General features: G+C 40.3%; 2 protein-coding genes across 3 annotated transcripts; both read right to left on the reverse strand.

Moving 5' to 3' along the window:
- Positions 1-230: 230 nt before the first annotated feature.
- DDX3X (DEAD-box helicase 3 X-linked) lies at positions 231-8,711 on the reverse strand. 2 transcript variants are annotated; one of them, XM_057405094.1, is made up of 13 exons: positions 8,352-8,711; positions 8,169-8,268; positions 7,513-7,648; positions 7,001-7,086; positions 6,316-6,414; positions 6,080-6,240; positions 5,750-5,894; positions 5,492-5,636; positions 4,993-5,174; positions 4,784-4,901; positions 4,205-4,361; positions 3,124-3,248; positions 231-2,766 (listed from the first exon to the last, which is right to left on the reverse strand). In XM_057405094.1, the coding sequence occupies exons 1-13, from the start codon at positions 8,546-8,548 to the stop codon at positions 2,684-2,686; spliced, it is 1,734 nt and encodes a 577-aa protein (XP_057261077.1). In that variant the 5' UTR covers positions 8,549-8,711; the 3' UTR covers positions 231-2,683. The 2 variants fall into 2 exon arrangements, with proteins under 2 accessions (XP_057261077.1, XP_057261076.1); XM_057405093.1 differs by having other exon boundaries at positions 3,124-3,251.
- A 706-nt stretch (positions 8,712-9,417) lies between these two features.
- Positions 9,418-15,664, reverse strand: LOC130596975 (ATP-dependent RNA helicase DDX3X-like; the record flags this gene model as incomplete). Its single annotated transcript, XM_057405101.1, has 3 exons — positions 9,418-9,807; positions 14,482-14,532; positions 15,607-15,664. Coding segments are annotated over 3 exons (324 nt in total), but the record flags the coding sequence as incomplete, so codon positions are not given.
- Positions 15,665-17,236: the final 1,572 nt, after the last annotated feature.

Here is a 17,236-nt window from a genome sequence, read left to right on the forward strand (position 1 = left end):
AGCTCTGTTTTGTTAGCTTCTCTAGACAACCTGTACATGTACCTAACACTGTAGGGCACAAGGTACTTGAAAGATGCTACAGCTGTAACCCTGATCCTAGCTGCCACTGATCACCACACTGATGCGTACCACACTAGATCCACCTGCTTCCAGAGTTGCACATGCGTAAGACTAGTCAGGCTACATATCTTGTAAACCAGAAGAGTGACGCTTCACAAACGAGTAGACTGTGCAGTTCAACTTTTTTATTTAATAAAATCAAGAATATGCACAGCACATGCAGTGCTAGCATCTAAACTAATACAATAAGCAATTCTAAACCTACAGTGACTTGAAACTCAATTTTCACATTCAGCAAGTTTAAATCCATTCTTGCATATTGTTTTGAATCCTTGTATCTGAACTGAAAATATTGCTGGCTGATAAAACTTGCTAAAATGCACAAGTCACTGATTATGCCAATACAACAAAGATAACCACATGTTTTGAGGATTGCAATGTGCCAGACATTCACTGAAAAAAAATAAAATAAAAAATAACACACAACTAAACAAAACTCACGCAACAAACATCTGAGAATCTGGACACTTCACATCAGTGTTTCGAAGTGTTTCATTAATATCTTAAGACAAGTGTATCAAAACCTTGGCATGTTCAATTTTAAGTTGCCAATTTTTTGTTTTACCTATCAGAAAGTTATGGCTACACTGCCAATGCCGGGTCTGCTTAATTTGACTTAAGAGTTTAATATGACTTAAACATTAAAAGCTCACACTACCCCGAAATATATAATTTCACGCATACGGTGACATTCAACATTCAAGTGCCAGTGTTTTTGTACTGTCTTTTGGTCAAGTTTCTTTAAACTTTCAAAGAATCACTTTTAGGCTTACAAAAATAAATATTTGTCAAAAATGTTCAATAAATATTACACAAAACTAGCAGCAAAAAGTATCTAGAAATCTGTCGTGTGCAAATAGTTTTCTTCCCAGCTATCATTCCCATGGTCCCAAATAAGTTTTAGAATCTATTTCCTTCTCCTTACACAAGCTGCGTTCAATCTCCAAGAGACAAAATAAGATTGGAAGTTAAGGACACGCACACAAGACATATATAAAATTCTCTGAATGTGCAATAAAAGAAGTATTTTGTAAAAAGTTATGGGCAAAATGTACAAGGGCCTAAACCTAGACTTGAAATAGCACCATAACAAATGACCTCAATACTGTCAAGTGCACCTACTTAATAAAAGTTTTAGAACAAGGCACAATACACTTGAAAAAATCTATTGCACTTTAGGAGATTTTTGCCATTTTCCTGTGCCACTGTAGATTAGTTGTTAACGGTTCCGGCCACAAAATCAGCACAGAAATCCCACGTGGCAGAGGCGTTTTTCTGGTGGACAATACTTATCTTTGGCCAGATTTAGCATAAACAGACTATAAATACAATGGAAACCTATGCAACTAAAACTGACTAAAACTGCACCTTAATAGCAGAATTGAAACCTTGTGCAGTTTATGTACATTTCCAACCTCTGTGATCTCAGGTTTGTTTGTTACTCTTCTGGAGCCATTTTACAAAGTCTACAGTAAGCCAGTTTAACATCTCCACGCAGCTTGAACAGAGTAATGTGAATCTGCATTAAAATAAAGCCTGCTGCATAATTCTTCCTGTTCATACCCTCTTGACCAAAAAACATCAACACTAGCATGCGTTATTAGACCAAAAATTCAGTCAGGCCCTTAAGGAGGGCCAATCACTGCCATGGTCAGCCATTCTACCATTTCAATTTCATATGGCAGGCATTTTAAAAAGTCTAAGTAGATGAATTCTCCTAAAAACTATTTCAAGTTATCAGACCTTTAAACGTTCCCTGTAATGTTCTGCCCACATTTGGCTAGCTCACATTAATGATCTGCCTAAATATTGAAAAAGGAATTGCTGTATTTGCTTGCATTAACTTCAAAAACAGTGCTTTTAATGTATGCATGTACCCATACATCATCTCATCATGACTGGAATGGCTTATTAAAGGCTATCAGGTTCTAAGTACCTATCCAGGATAGAGTGAGCAAATCAGAACTTTAACTTAGTACAGTTTTGCCACATTAGAAACTAATTGCATTGATATGCTTCAAGATGTTTTTATTTTTCAAATCTGCAGATACCAAAAGCCCTAATGCAGGCTACCGCATAAGTTTTTCTTTGTAGTATTATGGATGAATCAGTGATTCCTGTTTAAGTTGTATCACACCTGTGTGCCAAGGTTTGATTTTAGCCCAAGTTCAGTAATTTTTATTTTGTCAAAACAATTGATATCTTGAGCATTACTGAGCCAACAGGACATCAAAATAAAAGTTGTCTAAAGTTAAAGGCACAGTACATTAACAAACAAATGATCCTCAGTCACAAAATCAAAATGCAGTTTCTGGGTGGGGATGGGTGGGAGGGGAGTTAATCCTGACTACAGCAATAGAGTCTTCAAAACCACCTTCAAGATAGGGCTACTTGTTCCTTTGTTTCCATCTTGTGACCTTGAGCTCCCTTAAAAAAAATTTCAGTGGAGAATCACAGCTGGTAATGTACTGCGAGTTCTTGAAGCTACACAAGGTATAGTCTGGCTAAGTTACATGTGGTTTCCATATTAGCTTGTTTGGTAGGATATCTGCTGCAAGCAGATTCAGTTGCCCCACCAGTCAACCCCCTGGGAGTTATAGTTTCCTCCATATCCATCACTGTTGTAGAAGCCTCCATAACCACCACCTATGAAAGGCAAGAGAAAGTGATGCTTAATTAACCCATTAAAGACTTGTGCCTTCCCAAGAAGAAAACAGCCTAGGGCACAAACAAGATGTCTACTGTCTATTAAAGATAACGCACCCAGAAGTACTGTTAAATGCACAACATTAAACTGAAGTGCTGGAAAGATAGATAGCATCAAATTAAGCAAAGGCAGGTAACTTGCTCTAGTCTAGATCCAAGGACAATGCTGAGACTTTGTGGAACAGCAAGCACCAGGCTGGCCTCATATTTAAACATTATCTCCTTAAGTCTTACTATAGTCAAGCATTGTGGATATGACTTTCAATTTGCCAGCATTCCCTACCCAGTTTTTCTTACCTCCAAATCCTCTGCTGCCACTTCCTCCAATGCGGCTGCTGGTTGATCGACTGCTACTAAAGCTAGTGCTACCAGAACCACTACTTGTTCGATAGTCTCTGGCACCAAATCCTCCACTGAACCTACTGCTGTATAAAGAAAGAAAACAAAGACAAAGTCAAGTCAATGGTATTTTAAGCACTGCAGACATTGAGATTTAAGTACTAAATTTCTTCAGCTCTGGTTACCAACTGCAGCTGGCCAGTAACTAGGATGTGTGTTAAGTTCAGCAAGCTTTATTAAGCATCCCAATGCTATATGGAAAGGGCATTCCAGATGGCAAAGGAAAATTATTTACACAGGGTTGTACTGCACTTGTCATGTTGCACTACTTTCTCAGATCCCAGGAAGACTTGCTTCAGTGCAAGTGCTCCACATATTTTCCAAACTTATCTTGGTATTCACATGATGCATTTATGCCCACCTTCCATATTGCAGAAAAGGAAAACCATTTTCCAAACACACTTCTGAAGAAAAAAAAAACAACACGCCCAAAACAGCTGTAATTCATGTGGCTGCGTCATGTCAACTACATTAAGAGGAAGGGTTGTTTCTCCTCCTAACCCATTAAGCCATTGAACATGGCTTTCTATTACCAGCTTATAAAGCATTTTTTGGTTTCCTCAGACTACTTTACAAGTGGCCTCACATGTGCAGTCCAACCCTCATGCCTTTCCCATTTTGTGTCAGGAGGTATACATTACTTCCTCCTACACATCAAAATAATGCTGCTGAAAGCATATTTCTAGTACATGCAGATCTGCATTACTAGTAAGTGCTTTTGGAGTTCTGAAGCAGTTTTTGCTGATGTCATTCTACCTCAGCGGTATCTAGTTGTCTGCTTAAGGGGAGAACATCTTACAGATTAATTGCCTGATAAGATAGAACGAAAGCATTCGTATCAAGCTGTCACTTCCTGATGCACTTAACTCACAGTTTAGGCTCCACTAGTTTGTCTTCCCTTTAGCAGACTGAAAGCAAGTCAGAGAAATGCTTCTCATAATGGATTCAGTATACCTTTAGCTAAAGTTGTTACCATTACCTCTTAGATCGTCCACGGCTGCCACCTCCTTTGTGATGTTGTTCATAAGCCATGTTTTCCAGCCAAGATGGTACTTCTTGCTTAGCCTCAACAAGAAGATCAAGCAAGTCCTTGGTGATGTTTATGTTCCTCTCATTGAAGAATGAGGTGGCAAGACCTGAAGTAAACAATCAGTTTTAGCCCCACACAAGTACACTACAGCACTTAAACCAATTTCACACTCCACCTGCAGCTGTGACTGCCAAGCTTGAGAACACTAGAATTACCTGAAGAGAAAGCCATTTAAGACCATTATTCCACCACAGCTAGTCAAAAAACCCTTGGCTAAGCACAGGAGTCTTACAAACACAAGATACCAAGGTTAGCTGTATCAGAGCTTATTAACAGCAACAAAAACACTAGCTAAAGGAACAGGTTACTTTCCACACTGGCTAGACAGCATGAACCAGTTCCGGGTCACAGAAGGCAGCACATGGGCTTCTCTCAAATGCTTACTGGGAATTTGCTGCTTAGCCAATGCAGTACAACTACCAACTTTGGTATGATGTACTGTCTATGAAAATTATTTAACATACTTACCAAGGTTTCCTACACGGCCTGTACGTCCAATACGATGTACATACTCTTCAATGTCGCTTGGCAAGTCAAAGTTTATGACATGCTTTACATTTGAGATATCCAGTCCTCTTGCTGCTACCTAGTGGTCAAAGGATTAAATCAGATCTTAGTAAAATTCCACAGGCCAAGTAAATATGCTTACTGGCTCAAGTGTCATTGATTTTACTTACTGCTGTGGCAACAAGAATTGGGCTCTTGCCCGAACGGAACTGATGCAGTGCTTCCTCTCTGTCTCTCTGAGAACGATCTCCATGTATGCTTGTACAGGCATATCCTTCATGGTACAAGAAGTCCTCAAGAGCATCTGCACCCTTTTTAGTTTCCACAAACACCAGAGTCAAGGAATCCTTGCCTAACAATAATTGAAGCATGGGTTAGCAGAAGAGCTGTGCAAGTAGCTTTGACTCCACCATGTGGGTAAAAGGCAGTTTCAGTTCTCCACTCTTTTTTATTCTAAACTGAAGATCCTAGAGCTCCCTATCCCCATTCCATATTACGAGAAGAGCTTATATCCACTTAAAACTGTCATCTAGCCAGTGCACTATATTCACGGCATTTGAAGGAAATATCCTTTTATTTACCTACTCAACAGAAGTTCTTATTACTTGAGTCATTATATTTGCCTCATCAGAGCTTTGCCTTATTTGCTTATCTGAGAGTGGTCTTTACCTGTGGCATTCAGCAGGTCAAGCAGAAACGATCGTTTGTCTGACTCTTCCACCCATACTACTTTCTGTGTGATATTCTCAGATGTAGAACCTACTCTGCCTACAGCCAGAAAGATATATTCATCAAGGAAGTCACGAGCAAGCATCTGAAATAGATAAGATGGACAAAAAAAAAATAATCCAATCAGCTTTTTTTTATGCCTTCCAGGGCTGAAATCTGGCCTGTGAGCTCTTAAAATTTTAGAGCTCCGTCAAGTACCTGGATTTCCTTGGGGAAAGTAGCACTGAACATCATGGTATGACGAACCCCCTTTGGTGGCATAGTATCTTGTTCAACAATTCGACGAATTTGAGGTTCAAACCCCATATCAAGCATTCTGTCAGCCTCATCAAGCACTAGGTACCTAAATAATAATAAAAAAAGTTATTTTTCAGAGCTTTTTCTTTAATCTGTAACACAGCAAAGTTCTCAACTAGGTGTTTACACAGTCCAAAAGGCAGAACTTGGGTCATTAAGCCCAGATCTCACTTTAGAGGGTCGTTTCCAGCTGCCAAGACACTTGTATGTGGCCAAGAACACTTCACTTACTTGCAGAAATCCAGTCCAATCTTTCCCCTCTCCATCATATCAACCAGTCGTCCTGGAGTTGCTACAAGCAAGTGACATCCACGTTCTAAGTCGCGTATCTGCTGACCAATGTCTGCACCACCATATACAACGCAGGGACGAACTCTGGAACGGTATGCAAACTACAAAGCAAAGTAAATTAGCTCAAAGGAAAACTACACTTAAGCATTTTTAGAAGGATGAACTCCTAGACATACCTTTCTGGCTTCCTCGTAGATCTGCACAGCCAGTTCTCTAGTGGGAGCCAAGACCAGCGAGATTGGATATTGCTTGCGGCGCCCATACCTCCCATTCTCCTGAAGAGTAAGAAGAAATACTCTGAATTCCTCAAATGCAAGAGGAAATTAGAACAGCTGTTACAGGCAATACTGAAGATGGGTCACCAAGTTTGTCTTAACAAGAAAAAGCATGACTGAGAGCCAGCTTGTTTTAAGCACTGCATCTCAAGACTGCAGTAACTCCAGTACCCAAGATTCAGCTCCTGGTAACTCTCAGGTCTACAACCTGCACTGCTACTTAAGCAGCAGCGAAATAGCTGTATAAAACCTGTTACTTCCTATCCCGAAGTCGCTACAACATAAGACGTGTGTGACCTCATAGGTTTTCTGTAGAAAGGGAAGCATCTTTAAAGCCCAGGCAACAACAAAAAATACTCAAACAATTAGTTACAGATATCAACTCTTTAGAAAGGAAAAAGGTTTCACAGCCTGTATTTTTTCAAGGGGAATAGCTTGTCTTTTAGAAGGCAAGAAGCTTACCTATCCTACCCAAAGTAATGATGACATTTAAGACCACCTATTGTGTTCAGTAGCAGATACCAACATACAGGGCAAAAATACACATTAGTCATAGCTTTTCCAAAACTGAGGTTTAGGTACTTGCCTTCATAGCTCTCAAGGCATCACCAGGGCCATCTGCATAGATCTGGCTCAGTATTGGCAGAAGAAATGCAGCTGTTTTCCCAGACCCTATTAGGATACAATTCAGTATTAACAGTCATTTTCAAAGCTACTATATTATCAACTACAGCACTAATTTTGTACCACCAGCATATACCCAGTAACATCTGCACTAGTATATGGATACTGCCTATGCCAATGGAATGCACTCCTTTGCCAGCAGAGTTTCTCTACGGAAGACTTGTCACTTTGCACCACAAAACTGCAAGGTGAATGTGATTTAAGCCATGAACATTTCTCTAAGGACAAACACAGTAAACGCAGTCAAGCCACATCTGAAGCAGTTCCAAGAATAAAGCCAGCTAGTTTCCATCACTGCAGGTATTTCAGTATACTCCTAAGAGAACACTACTACTTACAGACCTCTTCCCTGCAGCTTGAGAAATACAAGACCCTATTCCTACTAAGAACTGAACAGCAGAGTTACTAACTTACCTGTCTGAGCACAGGCCATCAAGTCTCTCTTTTCTTTAATAATAGGTATTGCATGTTTCTGGACTGGAGTAGGACGGGTATAGCGTGTGAGCTCAATGTTTCCCATAATAATTTCTCCCATGTCAACATCACTGAACTGAAAGATATTTAAAATGAGTAGCATGAGGATGCTTCCCTTCAGCCACCATAGTACAACATTCAGTCTAAGAAGTCATCTGTAAAGTAGCTTTTGATTCATCTCTTACTATAGAGCTTGCCTATTAAGTTTACAGATACTCAAGAACAAGTTACCAAGAGTCTGGTGGTTACTTAAGTCCAATCACGAGTGATCCTTGAAAAGCCTGAAAGTATAAACTACACCACCTCCTCCAAGCACTTTTACTTCTTTACATGTTTACTGTTTAAAGACAAGTCAACTGCAAGTGACCTGTGTGTGTTAACATGCTTACATAACTGCTCTTCTGTCTTGGTTCATTACATACAACCCTCCTCTGAAAAACAGCTTAGCTGTAGGAAGGCAAGACAACATCTCCCCTTCCTCCCTCAATTTAAGACAGCATGACATCAGATAATAGTCACTATTAAATATATTAGCAAACCCGATTTATAAAAAATACCAAAAAAAAAAAGCCAAACAAAAAAACCAACTAACTTACACTTTCAATATGTGGAGGACAGTTGCTGCCTGTTGCTTCAACAGGAATATCATCGTATTTTTCAAAGTTAATGCCAGTATTGCTTCCTGAAAATAGCTCCCTGCAAACAGAAGAGAAGTATTTTACTTGCTAGACACATCAACTGACTCTGTCATGTGAATTTACAGTATATACATTACTTACTGTTCCAGGCGCTCACTTGGGGGAAGAGGCTTTGACCAGTCATCTTCATCTGATTTGTCAGACCAGCGGCTATTCCCACCACGGTCAAATCTGCCAAAGCCGCTCCTGTCATAGTCACCACCTCTTCCACGCTCTTCATATCTAAACACAGCAAGAATGTCAGGCCACCGTTCCTGAGCAACAGGGTTTTCTGACATACAAAATTAAAGTTATAATAACCTAGTAGTGTATGCTCTGTGTATCACATATACAACTGTAGAACAATTTAAAGCCATCTGATTATCTATACTTGTTTTCCCACCCATGAACTGAAAGGAGTGTAGTCCCAGCCATCAGACTAGGTCATGCATTCTGTCTTAGACTGTCATGATTTCACAGCTTAGGTTATCTTAACACACTGAATGTGTCTTTTATCACCATTTTGATTTAGTCAAGTCTAACAAATGTAAAGGATCAGTTATCTGCCAGCAGAGCTGCAGCTCAAGTTGCCCTGTCTTCACTATTTTTTGTAGTAAGCTCCACTTACAACATCTTAGGAGACACTTATCTGGTACCCCCTCCCTTTCTCCAACCCTCATTTTAGTTAGGTTCCACACATCCAGACAAAACCCTTGAGTGCTGCAATTTTTTCTTTTATTCCCCCATCATGAATGTGACCAAAATAAATACAGTAATTACATGTCACATTATTTTATAAATGATCTTACCTGTACCACTGACTCAGAAAAAGAAGGTGGAAGAAGTCCTTACCTCAACTGTTAAGTTTTTGGGTCTGGTAAGTCATGTTTGAGAAAACTCTGGATACAGGACTAGCGTCACCTTTACTAGTCGATAAAGGTCACTCTCACCACACTTGTGCATACAACGCATGATGTGTGTAAGACTGATCAAGTAAGGTAGAGAACCTGCAAGAGTCTCACCCAGTTTTATTAACTACACTTTTTAAACAAGGAAAAAATGCTGAAATTAGGAAAAAAAGAAAAACTGTTTTCATATATTTTCTATGTTCCAAACAGTTCATGTTTTTTTTTTCTGGAAGTAGCCATCCATCTAGCACTCTTTTGGTGGAATGTTAAGGTCAGCAAGTCACTACAGCTGCCAGTGAGTGGCTGGTGGTAGACTACAGGACACACTTTGCAACATATGCGATTTTTCCATCCTGGAACTCATGTACCTTTAAAAGCAAGGTTCTCTTTCTGCTCCCCTCCCAGGTTCCTGCTACTTTATCCTGTCATTCACACCTAGAACTCTAACTTTATCATCAAGATTATAGAGGCACTACTAAAACCATGACAGACTTTGTACGCACCACCCAGAGAAATAAGTACTTGCCTTCCTCCTCTGGATCCATTTCCACGGTCAAAGAAGCTTGATTTTGCTCCACGGTCAGACCGTGCACCAAAGCTGCTGTATGCATCCTTGTCTCTGCTAGAACTCCAGCCACCACTATCAAAACCTGGCAGAAAAGGGTATTTTAGCTATACATTACATGGTCTACTTAAGAATCCTAGTTTAGTTCTTAAGGATGAATTAACTTCACACAGAGAGACTTCTGACAGAACATCAAGAATACCATAATTACTTCATTAATGCAGGAGAAAGTTGTCTGTAGCTTGTTTAGAAAAGTATCTAAACCCAGATTTCGGTATGAGTAACTTTCAAACCACACTAAAATTACTGGAGTACATCTTTGTGTCAAGAGACCTAACAATAGTTGTAATGACAGCAACCTTTAGGAATATATAGATGTAGTTCCTCATTAGCAAAAAAAAAAAAAAACAAAAAAAACAAAGGGTTCATGCTGTATTAAATTAAGATCTTTTATGAAGTTTAAAAAGTTCCAGAAAGGAATCAAAAGTCGTTGGAACAAGTCCAGAGGAGGGCCACGAGGATGATCAGGGGACTGGAGCACCTCCTGCATGAAGGCAGGCTGAGAAAGTTGGGGCCATTCAGCCTGGAGAAGGCTGCATGGAGACCTCATAGCAGCCTTACAGTATCTGAAGGGGGCCTATAAGGATGCTGGGGAGGGACTCTTCATTAGGGACTGTAGTGATAGGACAAGGGGTAGGTAACAGGTTCAAACTTAACCACAGGAAGCTTAGATGCTTAGATTGGATACAAGGAGAAAGTTCTTTACTGCAGGGGTGGTGAGGCACTGGAATCAGTTGCCCAAGGAAGTTGTGAATGCTCCCTCCCTGGTGGTGTTCAAGTCCAGGCTGAAGAGAGCCTTGGGTGACATGGTTTAGTGTGAGGTGTCCCTGCCCATGATAGGGGGGTTAGAACTAGATGATCTTAAGGTCCTTTCCAACCCTAACTATTCTATGATTCTAAAACTATATAGTCCAAATAATATACAAAAGTAAGCTTACTCATCTAGCTTGCAGTACTTTCTGAAGCTGCTACCTTGCCACATTTTTCTTTAAGGTAGCACAGCAACTTTGAGACCAAGTCTTTAACAAATACCTGTATATACACACCCTGCTTGACCATTAGGACCATTAATTCCCTTTGGCATTCCTATTTTACTTGTGGATGGACAGAGAACAGAGGTCCAAGCCATACAAGTCACTTCAAAGCAATCAGCTAGCAGAAGAAATCTTTATGTAGAACACATGGCAAAATAAATCTAAAGCAAATTCACTGAGACAACACATGACAGACCACAGGCTGACTTCTCTAAAGCAAAGGTTGATCACAAGACCATACAAGAATTATCAGGAAATTCTCTAAAAACATCGAGGTGGGTAAAGGGAGTTGGTTAAGTAAAAGCCTGCATATATTGAATCCAGCACACATTTCTCACCAAAAGGATAAATCTGGAGTTCAGTAACATAATGAGCTTCCAAAGCTATTTTTCAGTTCTTGCACCCATGAAGAATGGCAGAATTGCCAATGCTTATCCTCAATCAGCATTTTAATTTGCATTTTGTAACGTTCTTAAGTTCTAACAGCTACTCCTTGAACTACTATAGGATCAGATGAGACTTTAAATATCCAAGAGCATCTTCCAGCAAGTTTAACAAGAAAATAACATGACAAGACTTGGTGTTATCAACTCAAGCTCATGGAAGCAAGAATTTTAGACCAGGGAGGCCTGCATACCAAGCTCTATATAAACAGAACTGACATTAAGTGACCTAAAGACATTTTTATGCATACTCTTACTACCTGCAGTTATGTACTCTCTTGTTCCCAGGTACAAGCAGCAAATCTGTATTACAAGAGGGACAGATCTGCAGGTATATGGAAAGAACATGCTGAAGCTAGCAATGCAAGAGTTTAAAACAGAAATACTTTACATCCCTGAGTGTCCTTCCCCTGTCAATACCTATTGAAATATCCTCAGTTCTTCAGGAACACAGGAAGCAACTGATCTTGAAGTAACAGTCAACAGCCTTAAGTGATTTCTCTGGCTGCAATTAAGCCAATTGTGCAACTTTAAAGGTGTCCATGAATTACTATACCATCATCAGCTACAGAGGAAAATTAGAATCACAAGCTAGAAACTATACACTATTTGTGTCTAGAGAATGTCTAAGGGAACACCACACAGGACAAATACTTCAAATTTTTAAATAAAGTAAGTTAGTTAACACTACCACAGAAGTCCACAAGGTTATGGTATGCGAGCAAGACAATTCTACTAGATTACTGAAATATGGTTCCAAATAGACTGATTTTTACACCCAAGAGCATTTTATCAGGTTACTACACTTGTAAGGCTGCATCAACAATTTTACTGTATGGTCAAATACCACTGTTATCCAACATCTCCTGACTGTTACTCGCTATACCTTGAAAAAAACCCTGATGCAATCTTTACAAGCTGCTCATTGGAGTATTTAGCAATACAGAACAACTTTAGCACAGCAAAAGAAGCAATTGTTAATTTAGATGTAAACAAGAGAAGCAAACATAACTTTCATGAAAGTACAAGCATATAACAGGCATCAAACCACCCTATAAAACATCTCTGCTTTAGATCCCTGTACTGATGATACCCACTTTCCTTCTCAGCAGGGGGCCTGGAGTTGCAGCTTTTCAATTTAGCCATCATGAAGCTTGTCACAGGGAGCCATGAGGAGTTTAGTGATGTGATACTCAATCACATTTAAAGGAAGCTTTGAAATGTGATGTCTACCAAAGGAAGGTGGCAACCTATGCTCTAATAAGTGAGTAAACCATGGGCCAAATTAGTTTCAAGACTTTTATAGCTTTTTGCAAGGTGAAGCTTGAAGCTCCCAGAAAAGCCAAATAATCACATGTACAATGCAGTGTCTGAACTATGGTCTTGCACATAATGGACAGTGACAATCCTACACATAACAGGTCATGATATGAACTCAAGGGCTAAGACTAAAGTATCCTTCTGTATCTAGGGACTGTAGTGATAGAACAAGGAGTAATGGGTTAAAACTTAAAATAGGGGAAGTTTAGATTGGATAGAAGGAAGTTCTTTACTGTAAGGGTGGTGAGGCACTGGAATAGGTTTCCCAGGGAAGTTGAGAATGCTCCATCCCTGGCGGTGTTCAAGGCCAGGCTGGACAGAGCCTTGGGTGGCATGGTTTAGTGCGAGGTGTCGCAGCCCATGGCAGGGGTTTTGGAACTAGATGATCTTAAGGTCCTTTCCAGCCCTAACTATTCTATGATTCTATCTGGTATCCCCCCAAAAATAAACTGGAATTTAGTACAAATTACCATACAGGGAAAGGAAATATATGTATAGCAAATGTTTACAAGCCAACTTTAAGTTGTTCCCTGCTTTTGAGAAACCTGCAAATTCCCCTCAGATTTAGTTAGTTATTTCTGGAAAGACTGCCCATATACGAAGTTTATGCAACTGGGAACTTCAAGAGCACTGAACTGCAGAACAATCCCTCTACTTTCCCCAAAATACTCAGCTCTGGTAACAGAGCTGCTCATCATTTGGTGTTTCAGGCCATGCTTCTTTTAGGTTAAAAAACACCCCCTCTTCCCCTTCCATCCAAACACCTCCCAAGACACAAACGCACATACACACTATGCTAGCTTGGACACATGCAAAAGAAAGACCAAAAAAAAACCGAACTCAAAAAACAGAAACACAAAAAACCCTGACGTTTCCTCAAATGGCGTAAAATTACAACGAAATGTTTTTCATCTAGTCAAATTTAAAGTTACATAGCTCCCCAAGTACTATCAGCACTTATTTCAATAGTCTCCCTCCCACCCGCTCCTGATGAAGTGCTCTTGCAGTATTGAAAAGACAATCTGTGAAAGTCTGCTGCTTTAGAAATAGATGAGATCAAAGTCTTCCCATACTATGAGACTTTCAACTCCTTAAGTTGCTGCATAGCAGAAAATATTTGAGCTCCTCTGAAGTATCTCAATAGATGTCAGATGAAATGTTTTAGTATCTATACAAGTCATTAGACAATAACACATGGTGCAGCATCTGCAATCTTTGCATCTTACTCCACCAAAGCGCTCCACAAAACATTTCTTCTTCATTCTCTTCCATTTAGAAAATAAAATGCAAGATACAAAGGCCATTTCTGAGAACTCCCATGGAAATAAGACCAACACAGCTCATATGTTTCCTGTTTCCTTCACCAGCATCCTGCATTTCCTTCTGAAAAAAGGATGGACTTCCTTTTTTCTGCTGCAAGAAGCTACATTAAGACAGCCTCTCTTAACTGGTTTCTCATGCTCCCCCAGTTAAGAGCAATTTGTGTAAACATCCATTTACAAACTGAAACTGTGCTATTTGTTTATACTAAGCAACCAATTACAACAAGTTATACATCAGTCAGAAACAGAAACTGGTACTCCTTAAATGCATTAAAATTCTCAAGTTATCAGAGCTAGTCAAGCTAAGACAGGAGACTCCATCTTGCTTTAGTCAGCTGACTGCTTAATGAGATATGGAAGGTATTTTGCCAGTCACGTACTGAACTTAAGTGAGTACAACTTGGTGAAGGAACTAAGAATGGCGCACTAAAGCCAAGATTTAAGTTGCAGCGTTTTGCAGAGAACAGTCAACTAGTCTGTACAACCACCTATAACAGCATTATTAAAGCCTTTAACGGTCTGTTCCCAGAGATTTAGGAGGCCAAGAATGCAAGTGATGCCCTGTATTTCTGATACATACCCTGTTTTGAAGCTTCCCTGTTCCGCAAGTGAGGAGGAATGTATCGGCCTTCTAAAGGACAAAAGAAAAGTAACATTACAAGATTGCAGCATTACCAATTTGAGATACTAGTCCTTCAGCAGAAGTCCTTGTTAAGAACATTAGAAAAAAAAAATAAAATTTGTATGCCTCACAGGCTTTAAGGCCCTTTACAGCATCTTTAAACAAGACTCCTTTAATACAGCAAGGCTGACCAATGCAGTGAAGACTTAAGTTCCTGCATAGTTATGCAGGTGTGGTTTGGGTTTTGGTTTGTTGGGGTGTGCTTTTTTTTTGTTGTTTTTTAAAGACACAAATATCTTTGCTATTTATTTGACCAAGTCATACAAGCTCTTTATGGATGTTAAGGGTTTATGACGAAAGCCTGTCTTCCTAGAACTCATTAAGGCATAAGCTAGTGCCAGATATTTGAGTAGCTTACAATTTTCACTGTGTCATTCAAGTACTGGCACTCACAAGTACGAATACTACCAGTATTTTTCCTTCCCCTTGAATTCAACCATCCCCTACAGTTCAGCCCACATCAAACCAGAAGCCACATGTAACTGCTTCTGAATAGCATTCTTCATTTACAATCCAGACGCACCTGTCTGCTAAGCAACATCAATAAGAATGTACCAGGCACAAGCTAAATGTGAATTCCAGGAACATTCATGTCTTCCTAATGTAGAGACTTAAGCCATGCATTTCAGAGATTGCAGTTTCTACTCCACCAAGATTAGTACAGTTAGAAGTTTTACCAGCATTCCAACTCTAGCTGGATATTTTGAAAAAACAGATTATCTTAATAGTAGTATAATCAGTAGCCTCCGTTGTTTGGCTAGAGGCAACAGAAAACCTTGGACAGTTAGAACAGCAAAAATTGTCTCAAGTCACTTAAGTACTTAAACATACACATGCCATACCACTGCTAAATTAAGTGCTCATACTTAAGTATACAGCATTTCCAAAGCAAGCTTAACTGGCAACCTCCCCAGTTCTTCCCATCATCCTCTGCAAATCCTGGCTTCAGAAATTCATTTCACAGCTATAAACCCCTTGATTTTTAAACTGTGTTTGTAAAATTGAGAATTTGCATGTACTTACTGCTTGAAGAGCTTCCTTCACTCTGAGAGTCTGAGGAATTCAAGTCTAGACCAGAAAACTAAAAGAAATAAAACAAGTATCAACATGTTGTATTACAAATTTGTGCTAAGATACAAAAAGCCCTTTTGCTTATCAAGGGCAAACAGTGTTCCATGAAGTTACTGCTGCAAAGAAATTTGTTTATAGTGCCAGTTACATCGCCTGTAAACAAGAACCAGAAAGTCAGACCATTTTCAACTGTCTTCATATCCACCACCACAAACCACATGAGCAGCAGGCAAGACTAAATGAGTTATCTTACACTCCCCGAATCAAATACCACATACTTCTACAAACACTGTATGCAGACTAAACATTTAAATATTCTTTCAGTCCACACAAGTGCATTCTGACTGAGATCAACTTCCCCCCACACACACTTTAGAGCTACAGCCCAAATAATACAAATTCAGTCAGGCACTTCACTTGCAGTTGAAAGAAATCCTCTGAGTGTCTGCATGAGTATTATCAGAACATTACTGTCTTCATATTTGGGGGAGCTATGCTCCAAAAATATCACGTGACTTTCTTCCTACAATTACTTTGACAAGCACACTTTTTGCATTTGCTTTTCTAAAACTTCATTTGCAGCCTTCAGACTCACAGTAAAGTCTACCAAAAGGTATTTCGGCTCAGGCACTACTGCGAATAACCCAAATGTTTTAAATCAAACACAATACAGACTCTTCAGCAGAAGGCAGTGAGCAACTAACACAGCTTAAAGCACCAACTTATTACAGTTGTTTGCCTGCATGGCAAATTAGAAGCTTACTTGGAAAACGTAAGACATGCTTAAATACAATTAGATTTTATGCAATACCAACTGCACAAAAGTGTCTTCCAATATGACGTGAATCAACCCAAAGCAAAGAAACCAAGGCACCCTTAAGCGTTCAGTTGCGTGTGGTGCCATTTAGGACACTCACACTCCGAAAAATCCTCTCATGGCAGGACTTGTATTACTCTGCAAAGCTACTACTTAAAATCTGACCTCTAGTTGATCCAAGCAACAACATGAGCTTAAAGCCCGATTCTTATTTGAACAGTAAGCAAAGACTCTCCACCAGGTGAAAGTGGCTCTCTAGGGGCAGTCAACAGAAGCGATGCCTAAACCTTCTCGTACTGGACTCTCACCATCTCCACGGCGGGGAGCAACGCTTGCCAGAACCTGCTCTCAGAGATGGCGCAGCAGCAAAGCCCAGCGCGGCCGCCATCTCAGTGCGGCGGTGCAGCCGGCACTGCGGGCTGGGATTTTCGGCGCAGCAGGGAGCAGCCGCAGCCACCCAGCTAATCCGGCACCCGTCACGTGCTATCGGGGGAGGGGGGAGAAAGGGGGAAGGGTGGAGGAAGGGGGGGAAATAAGGACCGGGTCCCTGACCTACTTCGCCTAAGACTCCAGAGCAGCGGCCGCCCGACGCCGGCAAGACGCCGAGGTCTAGCGCTGTCCTACCCCGCCAGCTGCCCGCCCTGGGTCTCGCTACAATACTGAGGCCCTCTTCCCGGCCCCCCAGTTCCAGCAATTAGATAACCATCTATCCCCTCCACACTGGGTAGGGGCCTGCGCCTGACTCCGCCTAAGCATGTCTTACGT

This window comes from Pezoporus wallicus, unplaced genomic scaffold, assembly GCF_028554395.1.
Source record: "Pezoporus wallicus isolate ANWC-B61680 ecotype Strahan unplaced genomic scaffold, APGP_CSIRO_Pwel_v1 contig_1739, whole genome shotgun sequence".
NCBI lineage: Eukaryota > Metazoa > Chordata > Aves > Psittaciformes > Psittacidae > Pezoporus > Pezoporus wallicus.